We start from the raw sequence: 20,152 nt of genomic DNA, 5'->3' as shown, positions 1-20,152 counted from the left end.
TAACAATTCTAAGGAGTACTTGTGGCACCTTAGAGACTAACGAATTTATTTGAGCATGAGCTTTCGTGAGCTACAGCTCACTTCATCTGATGAAGTGAGCTGTAGCTCACGAAAGCTCATGCTCAAATAAATTCGTTAGTCTCTAAGGTGCCACAAGTACTCCTTTTCTTTTTGCGAATACAGACTAACACGGCTGTTCCTCTGAAACCTTTAACAATTCTGTTGATGATGAGTGTGCCCAAATAGAACCCAGCTCACTCTCCCACAGCTGTTATTTGTTATGTAGGCCTAACAGGAGTGCAGATATTTTTACCTTATTCCCTAGGGTAAGCAGATGCGCTCAGAGAAGACCTGTTGAGTAAGAAGATGCTGTTTTCATAACAACTTAAAGTATTTTAGACATTAATTCATTCTTCATTAAATATTCCAGAAAAAAACACTTCGCGGAGTAGAGATTAATTAGGTTCAAATTATCTTTCAAGAGCTATCTAGAGGTCCTTTAGCTCCATTCCAGTGTTAAGCTTTGTTTCCCTCTCTGCCCCCACAAGTAACGGAATATGTGTGTGGGTTAAAAAACATGCTATTTATTCACAGGCTGTTTTTTGAATACGTCTTCTGGATGTTTTTAGTTTCATGACGAATTGTAGAATGTGGTTCTGTAGTATTTATAGGACTTCTCACTGAATATCACAAAATCATTTTATTAGTCATTCGTAAGTAGCATGCAGTCAAAAATATCTGCTGTGATGAGCTATTTGTGGATAAGAAATCTACTAATCAGCCTTAACAAGAGAGAGGGGGAACCTGATGTCTGCTGTCCAAATGCGTTACTATCTCCATCAGTATAGTCAGTTTTACCACCTGTACAAACTTCTGGTAATAGAATTGGGTAGCAATGAGAGCAAAGGAAATCCTGCACCTGTTTTATGTGTATACCAAAAAATCCTCTCTGCAACAAAGTATAACAAAATTGTTGCCAAAAATTGTTAGTACAATGTTAAGGTCATGTGGCTAAGCACTCAAAAGTAATGAAATGGTAAAACAAGGTCCTTAGGTAATCTTTAACTCCCCATGTATGTATTTATCAAGGTATGGTGTTTAATTAGATGATCAGATACTACTTCTCAAATATAAATACATAAAAAGAGAATCTGTTTCAGGAGATAATTCCTTAAACAACTGAAGAGTTGTCTGGGCTATTTCAGAGAAGTTTGGGAATCTTATTTCAGTGCAGTACAGACAAGATTAATACTCTATTTTTAAAAAATTAGCATAATTTTCAACTGCGCTCACACCTGGACAGATTTTCAAATGGCCACAACTCTCTCATGTTGTTAAGAACAACTTTCTGAAATGTACCCAAATGTTTCCAGATAGAGCCCTGCCAAGTCCCTCCTACCCGCTCAGTGGACAACTTTAATTCTCTTGTATCTGGTAGGTAATTGCATGGGTCCTTGCTAATAATGTTGCTCAGAAAATAGCTTGGTGAGAAACAAAACCTTGGATCTGATCACACCTGAATTTTGGGGAAGCTTGAAATTCAGATCTGACTTCTGTGGCTTGGGTTGATGTCTTGTAGCAAATCATAGCAGGGCCTTGTCTATCCATACTGTTGCATTACAGTAGAAAAGGTACAAGATAAGCATGGCTTACAAAATTCTGGGAGATTATTTTTGAATGAGATTTTGCTAGTCTCTGGAATTTGGTGTGTAATTTAAGCATATCATTAACAGAAGAAAAAGAAAATGCATGTACTGGGTATGTTTGCTTTTTTGCTGTTCCAAAACAAATAGACTATTTTCACTTATAGAGATGTTAAGAAAATGTTTTATCTCAATTTTGTATTTGTTCTCCGTTCGCTGTCTGTAGTTCAGCACTTCAACTTTTATTTGACCTCCGTTGCCTTCCTTAACTAGCTGCCCTCTATTCACATCCATAACGCAGTAGTGGCATCCGCAGGAAATGCTTTGTCACATTTGAGGAAGTTGGGAATTGTAAATGAGGTGCATATAATGGAAATGTAAAACTGATTTATTCATACATTTGGGATGAAGTTTGACTGGTTCTTTTTTCTTTTCAGCCCAAGTGGGAGGGAAGTTTTAATTTATTTTTGTAGTATTTTCTTTAAAATGAAGACAATCTGAAATACCAGTTCACTAAAAGTCCATAGTCCCCTCACCTTTTCTGACAGTAAAAGCATGTGCCAAGTTACAGTGCCTTCTTCCATTCACGACTGAAGATATAACTTTACAGCAGCATTGGTGCAGTAATACTGGCATTTACAGAACATTATGCTGAAGCAATCCATATTAGAAAATGGTTTTGGTCTTTATTTTCTCTCTCTCTAACTATGGAAGCTGCTTCTTTCTTATCTTGAGGGGATCTTCCATACTGAGGCTAGGGCAAGAAATAATCAGCTTAGTTTGCAGCAAGGAATTTTAGGAACAACTTTCTAACTATCAGGATAGTTAGTCACTGGAACAGAGAGGTTTATGAATCCCCGCTATTGAAGGTTTTCAAGAACAGATTAAAAAGAAAAGGAGTACTTGTGGTGCCTTAGAGACTAACAAATAACAGAACGCCACTAGGCATCACCTTCAGCCCCCAACTAAAACCTCTCCAAAGCATCATCAAGGATCTACAACCTATCCTGAAGGACGACCCATCACTCTAACAGATCTTGGGAGACAGGCGAGTGCTTTCCTACAGACAGCCCCCGAACCTGAAGCAAATACTCACCAGCAATCACACACCACACAACAAAAACACTAACCCAGGAACCTATCCTTGCAACAAAGCCCGTTGCCAACTGTGTCCACATATCTATTCAGGGGACACCATCATAGGGCATAATCACATCAGCCACACTATCTGAGGCTCGTTCACCTGCGCATTTACCAATGTGATATATACCATCATGTGCCAGCAATGCCCCTCTGCCATGTACATTGGTCAAACTGGACAGTCTCTACGTAAAAGAATAAATGGACACAAATCAGACGTCAAGAATTATACCATTCAAAAACTAGTCGGAGAACACTTCAATCTCTCTGGTCACTCGATTACAGACCTAAAAGTGGCAATTCTTAAACAAAAAAACTTCAAAAACAGACTCGAACGAGAGACTGCTGAATTGGAATTAATTTGCAAACTGGACACCATTAACTTAGGCTTAAATAAAGACTGGGAGTGGATGTGTCATTACACAAAGTAAAACTATTTCCCCATGTTTATTTTCCCCCCCATACTGTTCCTCACGCGTTCTTGTCAACAGCTAGAAATGGCCCACCTTGATTATCACTACAAAAGTTTTTTTTTCTCTCCTGCTGGTAATAGCTCACCTTACCTGATTACTCTTGTTACAGTGTATATGGTAACACCTATTGTTTCATGTTCTCTGTGTATATAAATTTGTTAGCCTCTAAGGTGTCACAAGTACTCCTTTTCTTTTTGCGGTTACAGACTAACACGTCTGCTACTCTGAATAGAACAGATTAGACAAACGCCTGTCAGGGATGGTCTAGGTATCCTTGTTCTGCTTCAGTGCAGGGAGGCTGGACTAAATGACCTCTTGAAGCTCTACATTTATGATTCTGTGTGGTGGAAGTGTTTAATGCTGCCCTTTTTGTTTTTTTGTACAGGTGGAGACCAAAACGCTATGCAAAACCAGAGTTAATGAAGATATTGCATAATTCGGTGGAAGATTCATATAAACGTCTTATTTATCCTCTCCTCTGTAGAGAATTCAGGTAAACACTGCACTGTTTGTTTTCACAAAACCTGGTACCATGTAGGATTTAGTGTGTATCATTCAGCCAAGTAAAAATTAATAATGTTCAGTTTAGCCTGAACTAATCCAAAAGAGATGAATTATCAATCTCAATTCTCAAAATTCAGTTTGCAACCGCATTCAGGTTAATCTAGCTCAGGGGTGGCCAACCTGTGGCTCCAGAGCACATGTGGCTCTTCAGAAGTTAATAGGCGGCTCCTTATATAGGCACCGACTCCAGGGCTGGAGCTACAGGCACCAACTTTCCAATGTGCTGGGGGACGCTCACTGCTCAACCCCTGGCTCTGCCACAGGCCCTACCCCCACTCCACTCCTCCTTGCCCGCTCCCCTGTGCCCTTGCTCCTCCCCTTCCCTTCCCCCCCCGCAAGAGCCTCCTGTACACCATGATACAGCTGATTGGGGAGGGAGGGGACGGTGCTGATTGGCATGGCTGCTGGTGGGTGGGAGGCACTGGGAGTGGGGTAGGGGAGCTCATGCGGGGCTGCTGATGTATTACTGTGGCTCTTTGGCAATGTACATTTGTAAATTCTGGCTCCTTCTCAGGCTGGCCTAGGTAAACAAGTAGTCTAAGCAGAAAGAGAATTTTTGACTTACATTATATTGTTTATATTACTAAGACACACTTTATTGTGACATGCACTATCAGACGTTTTTAATAATCTGTAATCTTAATTTTTTTTAAATTGACATTTTATAGACATTTTATTCCTATTAATTTTAATTGGAGAAAAAGTATTTAAAATGGTCAGTAACTCAACTTCGGGAGGGAAAAAAGAACCCTATTTCATATGTTGGCTATACTTTTCATCATATTTTTACCTAACAAGTACAGTTTAGAGTTTACATTACTATAATCGGATCATTATCATCATCTTAACAATAAACCTTTGTCTCTGAAATTGTCCTAGACATCTGTTGTTTCCATTACACAATTGCCATTGCAATAATGCTGTCACTGACATTGTTCTGACTCCATTTCGCGTACCTGTCTGAAAGAAACTGACAAAATAATTGCTCTTGTTGGAAGTGGCCCTTATATTTGTCATCTCCACTACATGATAAATGTAGTAGTCATAATGTTGATTTGATACTGTACTATGGATTTTGTGATGGCTCTGTAAAATAGTCTTATTTTCACTGACACTGTAATAGCTGTGTCATGAGATGAAGTGTCACATGCAAGCTATATCATTCTGTTTAAATAAACAGGAAATTTAAAAGTCAAAATTTAGTAGTATTTGAGTCTATTTTGCCATTGGTGGGTGGGAGTTAACTACATAAGTCGGCTCCAGTGTGACTGACTTAAGTCCCTGAAGATCACTTCATAGTAAGGCTGCCATGTTGGGCTTAATTTGCATCATTCCTTGCTACAGAATCTAATGTGTGACTGGGGCCTTCTCTGGCCTTGGATTTTACCCATTGGTACAGCCCCTTGTGCAGATGGAGAAATCCATGGTTTGCCTTGCCTTTCCCCGTATACACTATGGCGTTGTGTCACTGCAGCATTTGTGGGCTGGCCACCTATAACTGTAATCAGGACACATGCCCCAGCCCTGAGTCCCCTCCTGCACACACATTCCCTCCCAGAGCCCGCACCCCCTCCCGTACCCCAGTCCCCTGCCCCAGCCTGGAACCCCCTCCTGTACTCCAAACCCCTCATCCCCAGCCCCACCCCAGAGCCCTCACCCCCCCCACACCAACCCTCTCCCGTGCCCTGAATCCCTCATTTCTGGCCCCACCCCAGAGCCCCCTCCTACACCCTGAACCCCTCAGCCAAATCCTCCTGCCCGGAGCCCTCTCCTACACCCCATACCTCTCATCCCCGGCCCCACCTCAGAGCTCGCACCTCCAGCCAGAGCCCGCACCCCAGCCCACTGCCTCAGCCCGGTGAAAATGAGCAAGTGAGCGAGGGTGAGCAATGGAGGGAGGAGGGATGGAGTAAGCAGGGGTGGGGCTTCAGGGCAGGGGGTGGGGCAAGGCAAGGGTAACTGGTTTTCTGCAATCAGAAAATTGGCAACCCTACCCAATGGGGATTTCTGGGGTCTGTTCCCAACTTTGACACTGATTCACTCTGTGACCTTGGGTGAATCATTTAACTTTTTGTGTTTGTTTCCTCATGTGTAAAATGGGATTAATAGTACTCAAAGGGTTTCTTATGACGCTTGGTTATATCGGGGCAAGTTCTAGTCTGAGATGCCCACTTGGACTCTCATTATAGTAAATGGACGGCACATGAAAGCGTATCTGAAGGCTAAATTTGCATTTAAAGGTTTGTAAAGCGATACGTGTAAAGCTTTAAAAGTGGACTTGTGAATTTGCTTGGTAACTGCAAGCTGGTATGACAGAATTTCACATATCCTATGATCGAGAGCTGAGGTGGGAAAAGGATTGAGGTATTCCCCTGAAAGCATAATTGGCCACATTCACTTGTCTGCGTCTCCTTCCCACAACTCCCTAGACTACTTCTGGCTTTTGAGAGAGCGGGAAACTATGTCCCTTTTCCCTCCTAGATATGTGAGGGCTTTTCATTTAGCTTATCTCCCACTCTTCTTTGAAAGTGTAGGTAGGGGTGAGGTTGAGATGACACTAGATCCAGTTCTCAAGGTCATCTTGCTGCACTTCAACTTTCATCTGAGCTGACCATGTTTTGTGGTGGGTTTTTTGGTCAACCGGGCTTATAGAAGGTGTCGTGGTCCATTCCTCTTCTCCCTGAACCTCCTTCAAATTAGACTTCAAGTTAAGGATGCTACAGTAAATATAATCCTTATACAAAATATATGACAAAACTATTGGTTAGTTGTGGTAACTGTCACAAATACTCCATAACTCTTACAGTTAATACATTAGTAGGGCCCTACCAATTCATATGCAAAATGTGTCATGGACTGTGAAATCGGGTCTCCCTCGTGGTATCTGGTCTTTTGTGTGCTTTTACCCTATACTATACAGATTTCATGGGGGAGACCAGTGTTTCTCAAATTGGGGATCCTGAGCCAAAAGGGAGTTGTAGAGGGGTCATGGTATTGCCACCCTTACTTCTGTGCTGCTGCTGGCGGGGGCTGCCATCAGAGCTGGGCATGTGGCCAACAGCCGCCGCTCTGCGGTCACCCAGCTCTGAAGGCAGAGCTCTGCCACCAACAGCACAGAAGTAAGGGTGGCAATACCATACCGCACCACCCCTCTGCGCTGCTGCCTTCGGAGCTGGGCGGCCAGAGAGTGGGGGGTGCTGAGTGAGGGCCCAGCTCTGCAGGCAGCAGTGTAGAAGTAAGGGGGGCAATACCAGACCATGCCATGCTTACTTCTGCTCTGCTGCGGGCGGCGGCTCTGCCTTCAGAGCTGGGTTCTGGGCCAGCAGGCACCGCTCTCCGGCTGCCCAGCTCTGAAGGCAGCGCCGCCGCCAGCAGCAGTGCAGAAGTAAGGGTAGCAGTACTGCAACCTTTCCCCCCCCCCAAAACAATAACCTTGTTTCACTGCCTTCCCCCCCTCCCCGGCCCCCAAAAAAACCCAACCAAAAACAACCAACCTCCTTTTCGGGTCAGGACCCCCTACAATTACAACACCATGAAATTTCAGATTCAAATAGCTGAAATCATGACATTTACTATTTTAAAAATACTATGACCATGAAATTGACCAAAATGGACTGTGAATTTGGTAGGGCCCTATACATTAGGTTAAGAATAATATTGATGTGAAAATCCACTTTGAGTTGCAAAAACAGCCATAACACGCACACTCCAGATAGGTTTCAGAGTAACAGCCGTGTTAGTCTGTATTCGCAAAAAGAAAAGGAGGACTTGTGGCACCTTAGAGACTAACCAATTTATTTGAGCATAAGCTTCCGTGAGCTACAGCTCACTTCATCGGGTGCATACTGTGGAAAATACAGAAGATGTTTTTATACACACAAACCATGAAAAAATGGGTGTTTATCACTACAAAAGGTTTTTTCTCCCCCCACCCCTCTCTCCTGCTGGTAATAGCTTATGTAAAGTGATCACTCTCCTTACAATGTGTATGATAATCAAGGTGGGCCATTTCCAGCACAAATCCAGGGTTTAACAAGAACGTCTGAGGAACGGGAGGAGAGGAGGAATAAACAAGGGGAAATAGGTTACTTTTTATAATGAATCAACCATTCCCGGTCTCTATTCAAGCTTAAGTTAATTGTATCCAATTTGCAAATTAATTCCAATTCAGCAGTCTCTCGTTGGAGTCTGTTTTCGAAGTTTTTTTGTTGAAGGATAGTCATTTTGAGATCAGAAATCAGAGAGATTGAAGTGTTCTCCGACTGGTTTATGAATGTTATAATTCTTGACATCTGATTTGTGTCTATTTATTCTTTTACATAGAGACTGTCCAGTTTGCCCAATGTACGTGGCAGAGGGGCATTGCTGGCACATGATGGCATATATCACATTGGTAAATGTGCAGGTGAACGAGCCTCTGATAGTGTGGCTGATGTGATTATGCCCTATGATGGTGTCCCCTGAATAGATATGTGGGCACAGTTGGCACCGGGCTTTGTTGCAAGGATAGGTTCCTGGGTTAATGGTTCTGTTGTGTGGTATGTGGTTGCTGGTGAGTATTTGCTTCAGGTTGGGGGGCTGTCTGTAGGCAAGGACTGGCCTGTCTCCCAAGATTTGTGAGAGTGTTGGGTCGTCCTTCAGGATAGGTTGTAGATCCTTGATAATGCGTTGGAAGGGTTTTAGTTGGTGACGGCTAGTGGCGTTCTGTTATTTTCTTTGTTAGGCCTGTCCTGTAGTAGGTGACTTCTGGGAACTCTTCTGGCTCTATCAATCTGTTTCTTCACTTCCGCAGGTGGGTATTGTAGTTGTAAGAATGCTTGATAGAGATCTTGTAGGTGTTTGTGTCTGTCTGAGGGGTTGGAGCAAATGCGGTTGTATCGCAGAGCTTGGCTGTAGACAATGGATCGTGTGGTGTGGTCAGGGTGAAAGCTGGAGGCATGTAGGTAGGAATAGCGGTCAGTAAGTTTCCGATATAGGGTGGTGTTTGTGTGACCATCATTTATTAGCACTGTAGTGTCCGGGAAGTGGATCTCTTGTGTGGACTGGACCAGGCTGAGGTTGATGGTGGGATGGAAATTGTTGAAATCATGGCGCAAGTAGAGTAGGGGCGTTAGGGGACGAGAGCTGAGGAAGAGTTGTTCTAAGTCAGTCATAAAAATGTTGGCATACTGTGGGTCCATGCAGGTACCCATAGCAGTGCTGCTGATTGGAAGGTATACATTGTCCCCAAATGTAAAATATTTATGGGTAAGGACAAAGTCACAAAGTTCAGCCACCAGGTTAGCCGTGACATTATCGGGGATAGTGTTCTTGATGGCTTGTAGTCCATCTTTGTGTGGAATGTTGGTGTAGAGGGCTTCTACATCCATAGTGGCCAGGATGGTGTCATCAGGAAGATCACCGATGGATTGTAGTTTCCTGAGGAAGTCAGTGGTGTCTCAAAGGTAGCTGGGAGTGCTGGTAGCGTAGGGCCTGAGGAGGGAATCTACATAGCCAGACAATCCTGCTGTCAGGTTGCCAATGCCTGAGATGATGGGGCGCCCAGGATTTCCAGGTTTATGGATCTTGGGTAGTAGATAGAATATTCCAGGTTGGGGTTCCAGGGGTGTGTCTGTGCGGATTTGATCTTGTGCTTTTTCAGGGAGTTTCTTGAACAAATGCTGTAGTTTCTTTCGGTAACTCTCAGTGGGATCAGAGGGTTATGGCTTGTAGAAAGCGGTGTTGGAGAGCTGCCGAGCAGCTTCTTGTTCATATTCCAACCTATTCATGGTGACAACAGCACCTCCTTTGTCAGCCTTTTTGATTATGATGTCAGAGTTGTTTCTGAGGTTGTGGGTGGCATTGTGTTCTGCACGGCTGAGGTTGTGGGGCAAGTGATGCTACTTTTCCACAATTTCAGCCCGTGCACGTTGGCGGAAGCACTCTATGTAGAAGTCCAGTCTGCTGTCTCGACCTTCAGGAGGAGTCCACCTAGAATCCTTCTTTTTGTAGTGTTGGTAGGGAGGTCTCTGTGGATTAGTATGTTGTTCAGAGGTGTGTTGGAAATATTCCTTGAGTTAGAGACGTCGAAAATAGGATTCTAGGTCACCACAGAACTGTATCATGTTCGTGGGGGTAGAGGGGCAGAAGGAGAGGCCCCGAGATAGGACAGCTGCTTCTGCTGGGCTAAGAGTATAGTTGGGTAAGTTAACAATATTGCTGGGTGGGTTGAGGGAACCATTGCTGTGGCCCCTTGTGGCATGTAGTAGTTTAGAAAGTTTAGTGTCCTTTTTCTTTTGTAGAGAAGCAAAGTGTGTGTTGTAAATGGCTTGTCTAGTTTTAGTAAAGTCCAGCCATGAGGAAGTTTGTGTGGAAGGTTGGTTTTTTATGAGAGTATCCATTTTTGAGAGCTCATTCTTTATCTTTCCCCGTTTGCTGTAGAGGATGTTGATCAGTTGGTTCCGCAGTTTCTTTGAGAGCGTGTGGCACAAGCTGTCAGCATAATCTGTGTGGTATGTAGATTGTAATGGATTTTTTACCTTCTGTCCTTTTGGTACGATGTCCATCCATTTGCATTTGGAAAGGAAGATGACGTCTGCCTGTATCTGTACAAGTTTTTTTCATGCAATTGATAGATTTCCACTCCATACGGCTAAATGCAGTGCCTTGCATAATGACAGGTTTCAGAGTAACAGCTGTGTTAGTCTGTATCCGCAAAAAGAAAAGGAGGACTTGTGGCACCTTAGAGACTAACAAATTTATATGAGCATAAGCTTTCGAGAACTACAGCTCACTTCATTGGATGCATCCTCATAAACTTTCAAACTCTTTTATCATACACTGCCTACTTTTTTTTGTGTGTGTCTTTAATTTTTTGGGTGCACAACCTGAAACAGTCAAAAATGTTTTGATTTTTAGATCAGGCCTCTTGAAGCTTGTCAAATTGGGTATCCAAAACCAATAGTCACATTTTGAAAATTTAGGCCTCTCATAACTAGGGAGCCAGTGTCCCTCTGGAAAATATCTGCTTTGCAGTGCTCCTGCTTCTATGTATCTGAATTGTTTTACTGGTCACTGTCAGTTACTTTGCAGACAAGATTGCTCCAATTAATTTTACTGGCAGTTTGTATGGTAGATTTCTGGATTGATGGGATAAATGCAGTAACTGGTCTGCTACCTCCCTTAGGTGTTACGTCACTGGCACCTTACAAAGGTGCTGAGGAAGCGACACACTGTGACCTGAATCCTCTTAGCTATTAAAATAAAGTAGAGAGGTTTATTTGACCATTGTTGGTCAAAACAGTGAACATCATCTTGTGGGGGTGTCATGTGCCAGCTTCCTTCAAATGTGCGAGAGCAGTTGCCATTCACAACCTGCTCTAAAACAAAATTCACTCTTCAGAGTCAAAATTTGTCCCTTTCCTGGAGTTTCCTGGAACTTTATTAATAAGTTGGTGGCCTGTGATATACAGAAGGTCAGACTAGATGATCTGGTGGTTCCTTCTGGCCTTAAACTCTATGACTCTGAGCTAATAATACAATGACAGTTCTTAAATCAAGCCTTTTCCCAGGCTTGGCTCTAGTGTTCTTAGGCTGTTCAACCCACACCTTAGGCTCACTCTCATGTTCCTTATGTCTGGGTGGGATAATGAGCCACCAGCCTCTGTGCTTCAGTAGAAAAACCCTGGCCTTAACTACAATGTGGTTTTTAACAAAGACCCTAACAATGGAAAAGAACAACATCCAATTATTTAAGGGATACTGTTAAGAAATTTGGTTATAGTTTATACTGGGAGCAATATTCTTTAATAACCTGGCTCTTTCCACTCATTTTTTAAACCAAGTACATCGTCCTCCTCCCCCCCGCGTATGTGACTTTTGTGTGGTCTAACAAAAGTTATGTACTATATTAACTACTCAGAAGTAGCTGTTTGTTAAATAGGGATTATGTATGCATTACAATGGCTTGCAACAACAGTTTAGCTCTGCTCAGTCACATGAAATCATGGATACTTTTGCAATGCTATGGAATAGATTTAATAGTCTTAAAGTAGTGTGGAGTACATACAGGAATACACTTTTTTCACCAAACCAGCACTTCCAAAGAAATCTTCATCAAACATTATAATGTGAAGTTTGTTGCAACAGTGGGTTAGTGCAGTTTTTTGTTTTGCTTTTTAAAATAAAACAAACTCTGGATCAGGTTAAGTCTGAGTTTAGGTCTTAAGTGAAATACTTTGTTTGTTCCTGAGTGGATGTTTGTCCATATGTTACTGTCTGGGAAAATTTGACATAATTGGCCGTTTCCAATGAGGAAAGGCCTGGAACTGGAATAATATGGGATTAGTACTGAAACTGAACTCCTGTGGGGAAGAATGTACAGCACCTGCCAATAGTATTCTTGGCTTGAGACAGTGAGCAATCAGTTTCTCACTTTTGTGACCACTTAACTCCTCTCCTTTTTTTTATCCTCTCTCTCTTCTCATCAGAAGTTTTTCTTTGGAATCTTGCACAGGGCTGCTAAAGTACTTTAAAACCTCCTTTTAGTATTAACATCTCCAACTTTTTTTTTATTAGTAAGTGTTGGAGCAGAAAGTTTCGAAGAGTGTATTGAGACTTTTACTCCTAGTGATGAGGAGGAGAGAACTTGCCAGCACGACAGTTACCTTATTTATTGTTTCATTTCCTGCCTTCTACTTTCTTTCCTGTCAGGTACCATGATTGCTCAGACCTGGTATAATAATATCCAGCAATGCTTTTGGCACTTCAGAATACTTTTTATTTTGTTGCAGTCCTGCCTGGAATAATTTCATAGGGATTCAACACAAGTGATGAGATGAGGAAATCTTTTTTTAAAGGTGTACTCCTTTCCTAATTTTCCATGGTCTCTCAAAAAGTGCTAAAGCTCTTTCCCTCTCTGTTTTTTCCTATACATCTCATTTCACACCTGAAGTTCCCACAGGAAATATTTCTTGTGCTTTGCATATGGAAGCTGGAGTTTGGAAATGGAGTCCAAACTTCAGAACCCTTATCTTCCCGCTGTGACTCCAGATGTCCATAGGCCAAGATTAGGGTAATTGCCCTTATTAAAATACTTCTCTTGGCAATCTGATGACTGAATGCAATTTTGAGTTTCAAATGCAGAAGAAAATTAAAGGAATCTCCATATTCTTTATATTTGTTGTTACTATAATCATCCTAGTAAATTTGAAATATGTTAAATCATGTGTTAAATTATTTTATTTTTCATAAAATGGCAAATGAGGATATTTATTTTCAAAATAATCAATGATCTTATGTTTAAGAGGGACCCCCCCACACCCACAAACCTTATTAATAAGAATGACGAGAAATTAGAACAACACAAAGCTAGGCATTTTATCATTTTTGATGCAGTCAGTGGTGCCCTGAGAACATAAAGGGAAAATAAATGTCAGGCTACCTGGGACAGTTTCATAAAGGATTAAATGACTATCCAAAATTTTAAAATTGAGGGCTGGCAGTCGGGGTGGTGGGTCATATCACTGATCCACATGTTGAATGAGAAGCAGGTAAAGAGAAAAAGAAAGGTCTATATTTGAAATTAAAAATACAGGATATTAAGTAATAGAAAGGACATATGTTATAGTCTCCACACACCTGGCACTTTCAGTACCATTTCCTGTTACTATAAAAGTGTCTTAAATCCGAGCCAACTTTAAACATGTTTCCATAAAATGTACAAAACTAATAACATGTGGCTAGGGGTAAATCCAATTCCTGCACAGGTCCCTGTTGTAGTAGAATGGGTAGATTGAGCTGCATGTGGGGAGTGGATGTCCTGTGGGTGATATAGAACCCGCTTTCTGGGGATAGAGGAAAGCCAGGGCCAGAGGATCTTCCGTTGTGCAGATTCTCCAGTCTTCACGCTCACACACCATGGCAGAGGCAGCGATTGCTTCTGCTGTTGGGTTCAGTGGCAGCTGCTATAGCTCAGCCACTCTGCTACCTGAGGGTGATTCCTTCTTCTACTCAATGGAGGCCAGAACACAGTCTTTGATGTACCTTTTGAAATGCCAGGGCAGCCTAGGGAATGTATGTAAATTTTGTGTACTTTTCATAATCTCCTTTTTGATGGGGGAAGGCCAGATGGCTATAGGAAAGTAGTGGGAGACAGATATATTAGCCCCAGGCTAAACAAATCCCTGTTACCAGCAAGCAAATAGCAGTTGCTCCTGGTCAATTAAGACACCTGGGGCCAATTAAGATCCTTCCAGAAAGCAGGGAAGACAGCTAGGTTGATTGGGACACCTGAAGCCAATCGGGGCTGGCTGAAACTAGTTAAAAGCGTCCCAGTTAGTCAGGTGGGGGTGTGTGTGTCAGGATCTGTAGGAGGAAGCCACGCTGCTGGAGAAATGGAGCAGTACAAACCCTATCAGGCACAAAGGAAGGAGGCCCTGCGGTAAGGGTGATGAAGATATTGAGGAAGTGGGGGCTGCTGTGGGGAAGTGGTCCAAGGAATCGTACTCGTCCTGTTTCCAAAAAGTCAGCTACCAAGAGCTGCTACTATCAGAGTCCCTGGCCTGGAGTAGAGGGCGGGCCCGGGCTCCCCACTCTCCTCCCTGGCTAATCACTGAGACTGGGAGACAACAGAGACACTGCAAGGGAGGATAGCTTCTCCTCACCACCCTTGCTGGCTATGATGAAAATGGCTCAGTAGGCTGTGACCCTTGCCTCTAGAGAGAGAATGGCTATGTGGAGGGTCGCAGTGAGCCTCTGAGGCTAACGTAATCTGCCAGGAAGCAAGCGTGGGACCTACTGAGACAAGGTCGGAGCTTTGTCACACCCTTTAGATAATATCTATGCTAATTTTGTGTTCTTCATACAGAGACAATTCCAGAGGGATTTTCTTTCTTTTGCATGAAGGATGCCTTTCCATAGAAATGCTTTGCAAAGGATGTGTGAAGGGAAACATGTGGGTGGCTATGTCTTTCTGAGTGTTGAAGGGACATCACCAACTTGCAATCTAGTCTGTTTTTCAAAAATTGGAGTTAAAAGTAGTTTCACATTCTACATATGTCCATGAGTCCGGGTGCCAGTAGTTGTGGTTTTAGTCATATTTTCCTATTTTTTAAAAATGTCTGTTCTCCTCATCGTTGCTCTGTGTAAAGAGGCTCACAAACTGGGAACAGACTGGCTCTTTGGGAAGCAATTGATCTGACTATACATAAAATTACTATCAAATGCACAAAATTAATTGATGTGTAAATGAGAATGTTTATATATTTTCATAGAGAATTAATTGTATAGAAAAACTACAAAGAATTATTTTCCATTTATGGTAATCTTAGTTGGTGTTTCAGTGGTACATTAATGTGCAGAAAAGGGTTCCTTTTTGACTGACCAAGAAGACATACATTCCTGGGGGAAAAAGTGTGGGTACTTTTAAAGTTATATGCAGGCTTATAGTGTTAGTTACTATATGACTCATCATGACTTCCTTAATTATCCTAATAACTGATCACATTATAAGATGGTGCATGGATGTGTTCACGTGGAAAGAGAGAGGAAACCACTGAATACTAAAGATTCTTTATGTTTAATAAACTTTTTATATTCTGTAATAAGTGTATACAATTAAGACATTTTGTTATCAGACATTCTCTTCTTGGCTGCTGTTGACATACAAGGCACATAGTTTGCATACTTACACCTAGCAAAAGTACACATTTGTCTCAGATAAACAAGGATATTTGTAATAAGTGGTGCTAAAGTTACAGAACTCATTCCTTGGTCTTCAGTGGTATATTTCTTTTTTCTATCAAAGGTCATAGAAGAGGAAGAAAAATAGAGAATGTTTTGTATCTATGAATTTCTGCTTTGCCTGCAACCACACAAGCAAATGTTAAAACACATCAACTACACTATTATTATTTTGCATCTGAAATTGTTTATCAAATCACCAGTTTCAAATACAGTTGTGAAATACTGTAACTCATAAACCAGACTGGCTATCTAGTGAATTATAGTAATTTAGCAATTACATATAGAAACGACTTATCAGGCCATCTAGTCCATTTCAAGCTTACTTGCTTAAACCAGTTCTACTGGGTGGTAATTTTCTCAGTAACTATGAAATTATCCCAGTCTCTGTAGGTTTACATTAGAAGCTGAATTCAGCATAGGTGTTTCTCAAGGCCGGGCTGATGAGGATCAGAATACCATTCCCCTGCGAGTAGAAACCCAGCTTTGAGTAGAGACTACTGTCTGTTCAAAAATTTAATAGTGGATGTGTAAAAATAAGGCAGAAAGGAGTCTGTGCACTTTACACAACTTCTGGGTAACTGTAACTGCAGGCCAGTTACTGAGGCTACTTTCTTAGGACTACAGCCAATTTTTCATATAGTATCCCTGTTAAAGTAAATGTACCCAAAACTCAAGGAGATCCAGTGGACAGTAATGAAGAAATAATCAGAAATGCTCCAAAAAGCATGTACTTTGAACCAACTAAGAAACGTGTCTGAAAACTAACAGGGGGAAAAACCCCTCTTTTTTGCTTTCTATCCTCTAAGATCAAAGTTAACATCTGATGCAGAGAAAGAATCTATAATGATGTTTGGAAGAAATCTTCGACAGTTGCTTCTGATGAGCCCTGTGAGAGGACGTACTATGATGGGAGTTGATCCTGGGTACAAACATGGCTGCAAGCTGGCTATCATTTCACCAACCAGTAAGTTTAAATTCCACATTTTCCATCAGCTTTTAAAACACTGTTTAACTTTTGGAATTCACTGAATTATAGTAAAAGCTAGTTGTTATACAGTATACTTATGGAGGATATCTAATTTCTGTTATGATTTAGTCTTTCATGTTTGCATGTTATTTACCCTGCAAATTCCTTTAGTAGCATGGCATTAAATGTTATGGGCCTGAGTCTCCATTCCCTTGTCTAGTCATTTTCACCTGTGCAAGGTGGGAATGAACAGTTTTGCACTCTCATCACACAGTTGTAAATAATTAAAACAGGGCAGTTAGGATTTGAACCCGTAATGTGTTACAGCTTAAAATGGAATTAGCATTTGAATACAGTAACTCTCCACTTAACGTCCTCTCGCTTAACGTTGTTTCGATCTTACATCTCTGCTCCATTACAGAACATGCTCCATTTAAAGTTGTACAATGCTCCGCTATAACGTTGTTTGGCTGCCTGCTTTGTCCACAGCTGGCAGCCCCCTTATCAGCTCCCCTATGCCCCTACCCCAGCACCTCCCGCCCGCCAGCGGACCCTGCCTTTCCCCTGCTCCCCCCGCGTCCTGTCCGTGGCAATCAGCTGGTTTGTGGCATTCAGGGGGGAAGAGGGGAGGAGCAAGGAAGCCGTGTGCGGACTAAAGGGGGAGAAGGTGGGGGGGGAGGAGAAGAGGCGGGTTAAGGCTGGCTTGCAAATCCTGAGTGGTGATGATCCTGACAGGGAACGCAGCTCCAAAGTGATCAGGGGAGTTGGTCATCTAATGACTTGCCATAAAGAAATTTACCAAGGAAAAAAAAGGAAAGCAAAACTACAGTCTCTAGATGTGTTTTTGTGAGTTCAGAAAGTTCAGCAAGAGGAGCAGCCGGACAATCCCCCCTCTTCCACTCTCTGACTCCACCACCTCAACCAAGCTTCATACTCAGCAATGACTGTAGCATTAAATTGCTTGTTTAAAATTGTTTAAAATGTATATAATGCCTTTTGTCTGGCAATTTTTACTCCCCCATTTACATTAATTCTTATGGGGAAATTGGATTCACTTAACATAGTTTTGCTTAAAGTTGCATTTTTCAGGAACATAACTACAATATTAAGTATTAAGTGAGGAGTTACTGTACTTCATAATTTTTTTCCTACACAAATAACCTGTTTACACACTTGGAAATTGACTTCTTCTCTGCTTGTTTTTCTTTAATATTGCATATTTTAAAGTAAACTGGCACTTACGGAAGGTGCAGGACCCAGCAGCTCTGGAGATCTGAAGCTGCACCTGCTCACCAGAGAACTTTTTAGGGAGCTGCAGGGCAAATCTCCCTAATGTGCCTTAATTTGGTCTGGAGGTTTACCCCTGTAAGGATGTGAAAAGGTTTGTCACTTTCTCCTCCCATCCTGTTCTTGCCTTTTCTGCTGAGACCTCAAAAAAGAGGTATCAGGTGTGATGGCATGTGTTTTGTCATGTAGGTACTTGTCCACCTCTGTAGTTAATAAAAGTTGTTCATAGTGTTTTTCATACATTTGCTAACTACCCAGTCAGTTCCTAATGATTCTGGCCTTGTTTACAGAGTTCCTTATGGTTTGGAGCAGAGTATTTATAATACATTTTGTTTGATGCATAGGAAGTCATTGGTCTAAAATGCCTAAGTTCCATTTTCAAAAGTCACTGAGGAACCTAAAGCCATGTCTATAAATGCAGCACGTCTGGTAAAGACGCTCTGTGCTGACAGGAGAGAGCTCTTCTGTTGGCATAAAAAAGCCACCTTTGAGAGAAGCTCTCCCGCCGACATAGTGCTGTGAACACGAGCGCTTATGCTGGTGTAACTTATGTCAGTCACGGGGGTGGAATATTCACACCCCTGACTGACAAAACGTTTTGCTGACTTAGGCTGTAGTATAGAAATAGAAGTCTAAATCCCATTGACTTTCAGTGAGTCTTAGGCTAAGTCACTTACACATAATATAAATTTACTCATTGTCCTATTGCCTTGTAATGTTTGTGCTTCTCTGTTGATGGACAGAAAAACATTTCCAAATAAAGTCTATCTCTCTATGGTTTATTTAGCCTTCTTTTCCCTACCCCTTCTGCATTGGTTACGTATTCAGCAGTTGAAATATATTAAAAATGGTGAGAGAGCCAGGGTCTTTCCTATCTTTGATCACAGCAAATCTGTATCTCTCCTCAACATGTCAAATTGATACTTTACAATATGTATCTTTCTTTTTAAAAAAAACAAAACAAAACCCCAAAACAAGCAAACAAAACAAAAAAACTCTGCCTTCTGTAACTCCTTGATGTCCATAACGTGTGCATCTGGAAACTGTACCAGTATTTTGTCAATTCTTCAGTGAAATAAAACATTGAGCCACACCACCTGTGGTTTGGATAAAATGTGAAGTATGCTGCTTTTTATTATAATCAAACAGTCTGTTAAGGGAAACCAGCTCGTAAAACTTGTGGATGTTTATGCATTTTACAGTCTTTGTTTAAAAAAAAAAACAAAACAATTATGGATCACAGGAAATAGGCCTTTTTTGCAAGCCAGTGACACTTGATTTAAAAACAAGTATGCTGTTCTTCACAGGCATAATTCTTTCTTTTCTTTTCATCATAAATTTTTTTGAAAATGGAAATTACGTTTTCCAGTTTTTTTTTTTTTTTTTGCTAGATTTGTTTTGGGGGAAGTAGTAGTGGCTTTGGTGTTGAATTAACCCCATATTGCCCAAAGACAAGGCTCAAAACATGTATTAGTTTTTATAATGCCTTCAGATTTATTCTCTTCATGTTGTTTTATATCTCAATGAGTTTTCTTATTAGTTGTCTGATTTTTAAGAGTTACAGACTTACGTTTCCTAGATTTTCTGTATAAAGTTTCCTGAATCACTGATGGCCTTTCAAAGTACCCAGTCCAGCATTCTCTCTAATTTAATCCCTTTCACAGCACATAGTACAGGGAATAGACTCGCACACACTGTATATTCAAATATGGCTGCTGTATTTAAGTACAGTGACGTATAACTAACTGAAAAAAAGGCATAATTAATTGGGATGGCCATTTTATATGCATATCTCCTAGAGAACTTACTATTTAGCTTGGTAGTGAATAGCAGTGACTCCTTAACTGGGACAGCATTTGCAGAAATTCTGCCAAAAGGGGGGACATGTTTGACCAGTGCAAAGCTAGCTGTATTGCTTAACTAGGTGTTAAAGAGTCTTTAAATCCTCATTTTGGGCCAGTAGTTGCCAAATGAAAATGAAAAGATGCAGAAAACTTGGTTATAACATAAAACAAAAACATTATGGATACTTTTCATTTTTTTAAAAAGGGGAAGGTCAACTGCAGAAATAAGAATACGTTGTTTGTGTCTTTTAAGTGCTTTACAAATATTTACTGTTCTCGTAAGACTTTTGTGAAATAAGTAAATAAGTGTTATTAGCAAGAGTTGATAAAAACGAAAGGAGCCCAGATCCACCAAAATGTTAGCCTGAACAATTACCGTTGGATTTATCCTCCCAGCACCTTTGTGATTAGAAAATCAGTTTTAATCTTATTTTACAGATGGGGAGCCGAGGCACTTGTCACTAAGTGACTTGCCTATGGTCACAGAGGAAATCTGTGGCCAAACCTGGA

General features: G+C 41.4%; 1 protein-coding gene across 7 annotated transcripts in view; it reads left to right on the top strand.

Annotated features, from left to right (window-relative positions):
• SRBD1 (S1 RNA binding domain 1) overlaps positions 1 to 20,152 on the top strand; it is a 233,433-nt gene that overhangs the window by 60,650 nt on the left and 152,631 nt on the right. For all 7 annotated transcript variants that reach the window (XM_048842988.2, XM_075127145.1, XM_048842989.2 and 4 more), the window contains 2 exons: positions 3,642 to 3,749; positions 16,351 to 16,508. In XM_048842988.2, the coding sequence (XP_048698945.2) occupies positions 3,642 to 3,749; positions 16,351 to 16,508 (266 nt within the window). The remainder of the gene's footprint in view (positions 1 to 3,641; positions 3,750 to 16,350; positions 16,509 to 20,152) is intronic.

Source organism: Caretta caretta, chromosome 3 (assembly GCF_965140235.1).
Source record: "Caretta caretta isolate rCarCar2 chromosome 3, rCarCar1.hap1, whole genome shotgun sequence".
NCBI lineage: Eukaryota > Metazoa > Chordata > Testudines > Cheloniidae > Caretta > Caretta caretta.
This window is presented reverse-complemented; position numbering and strand designations above follow the sequence as displayed.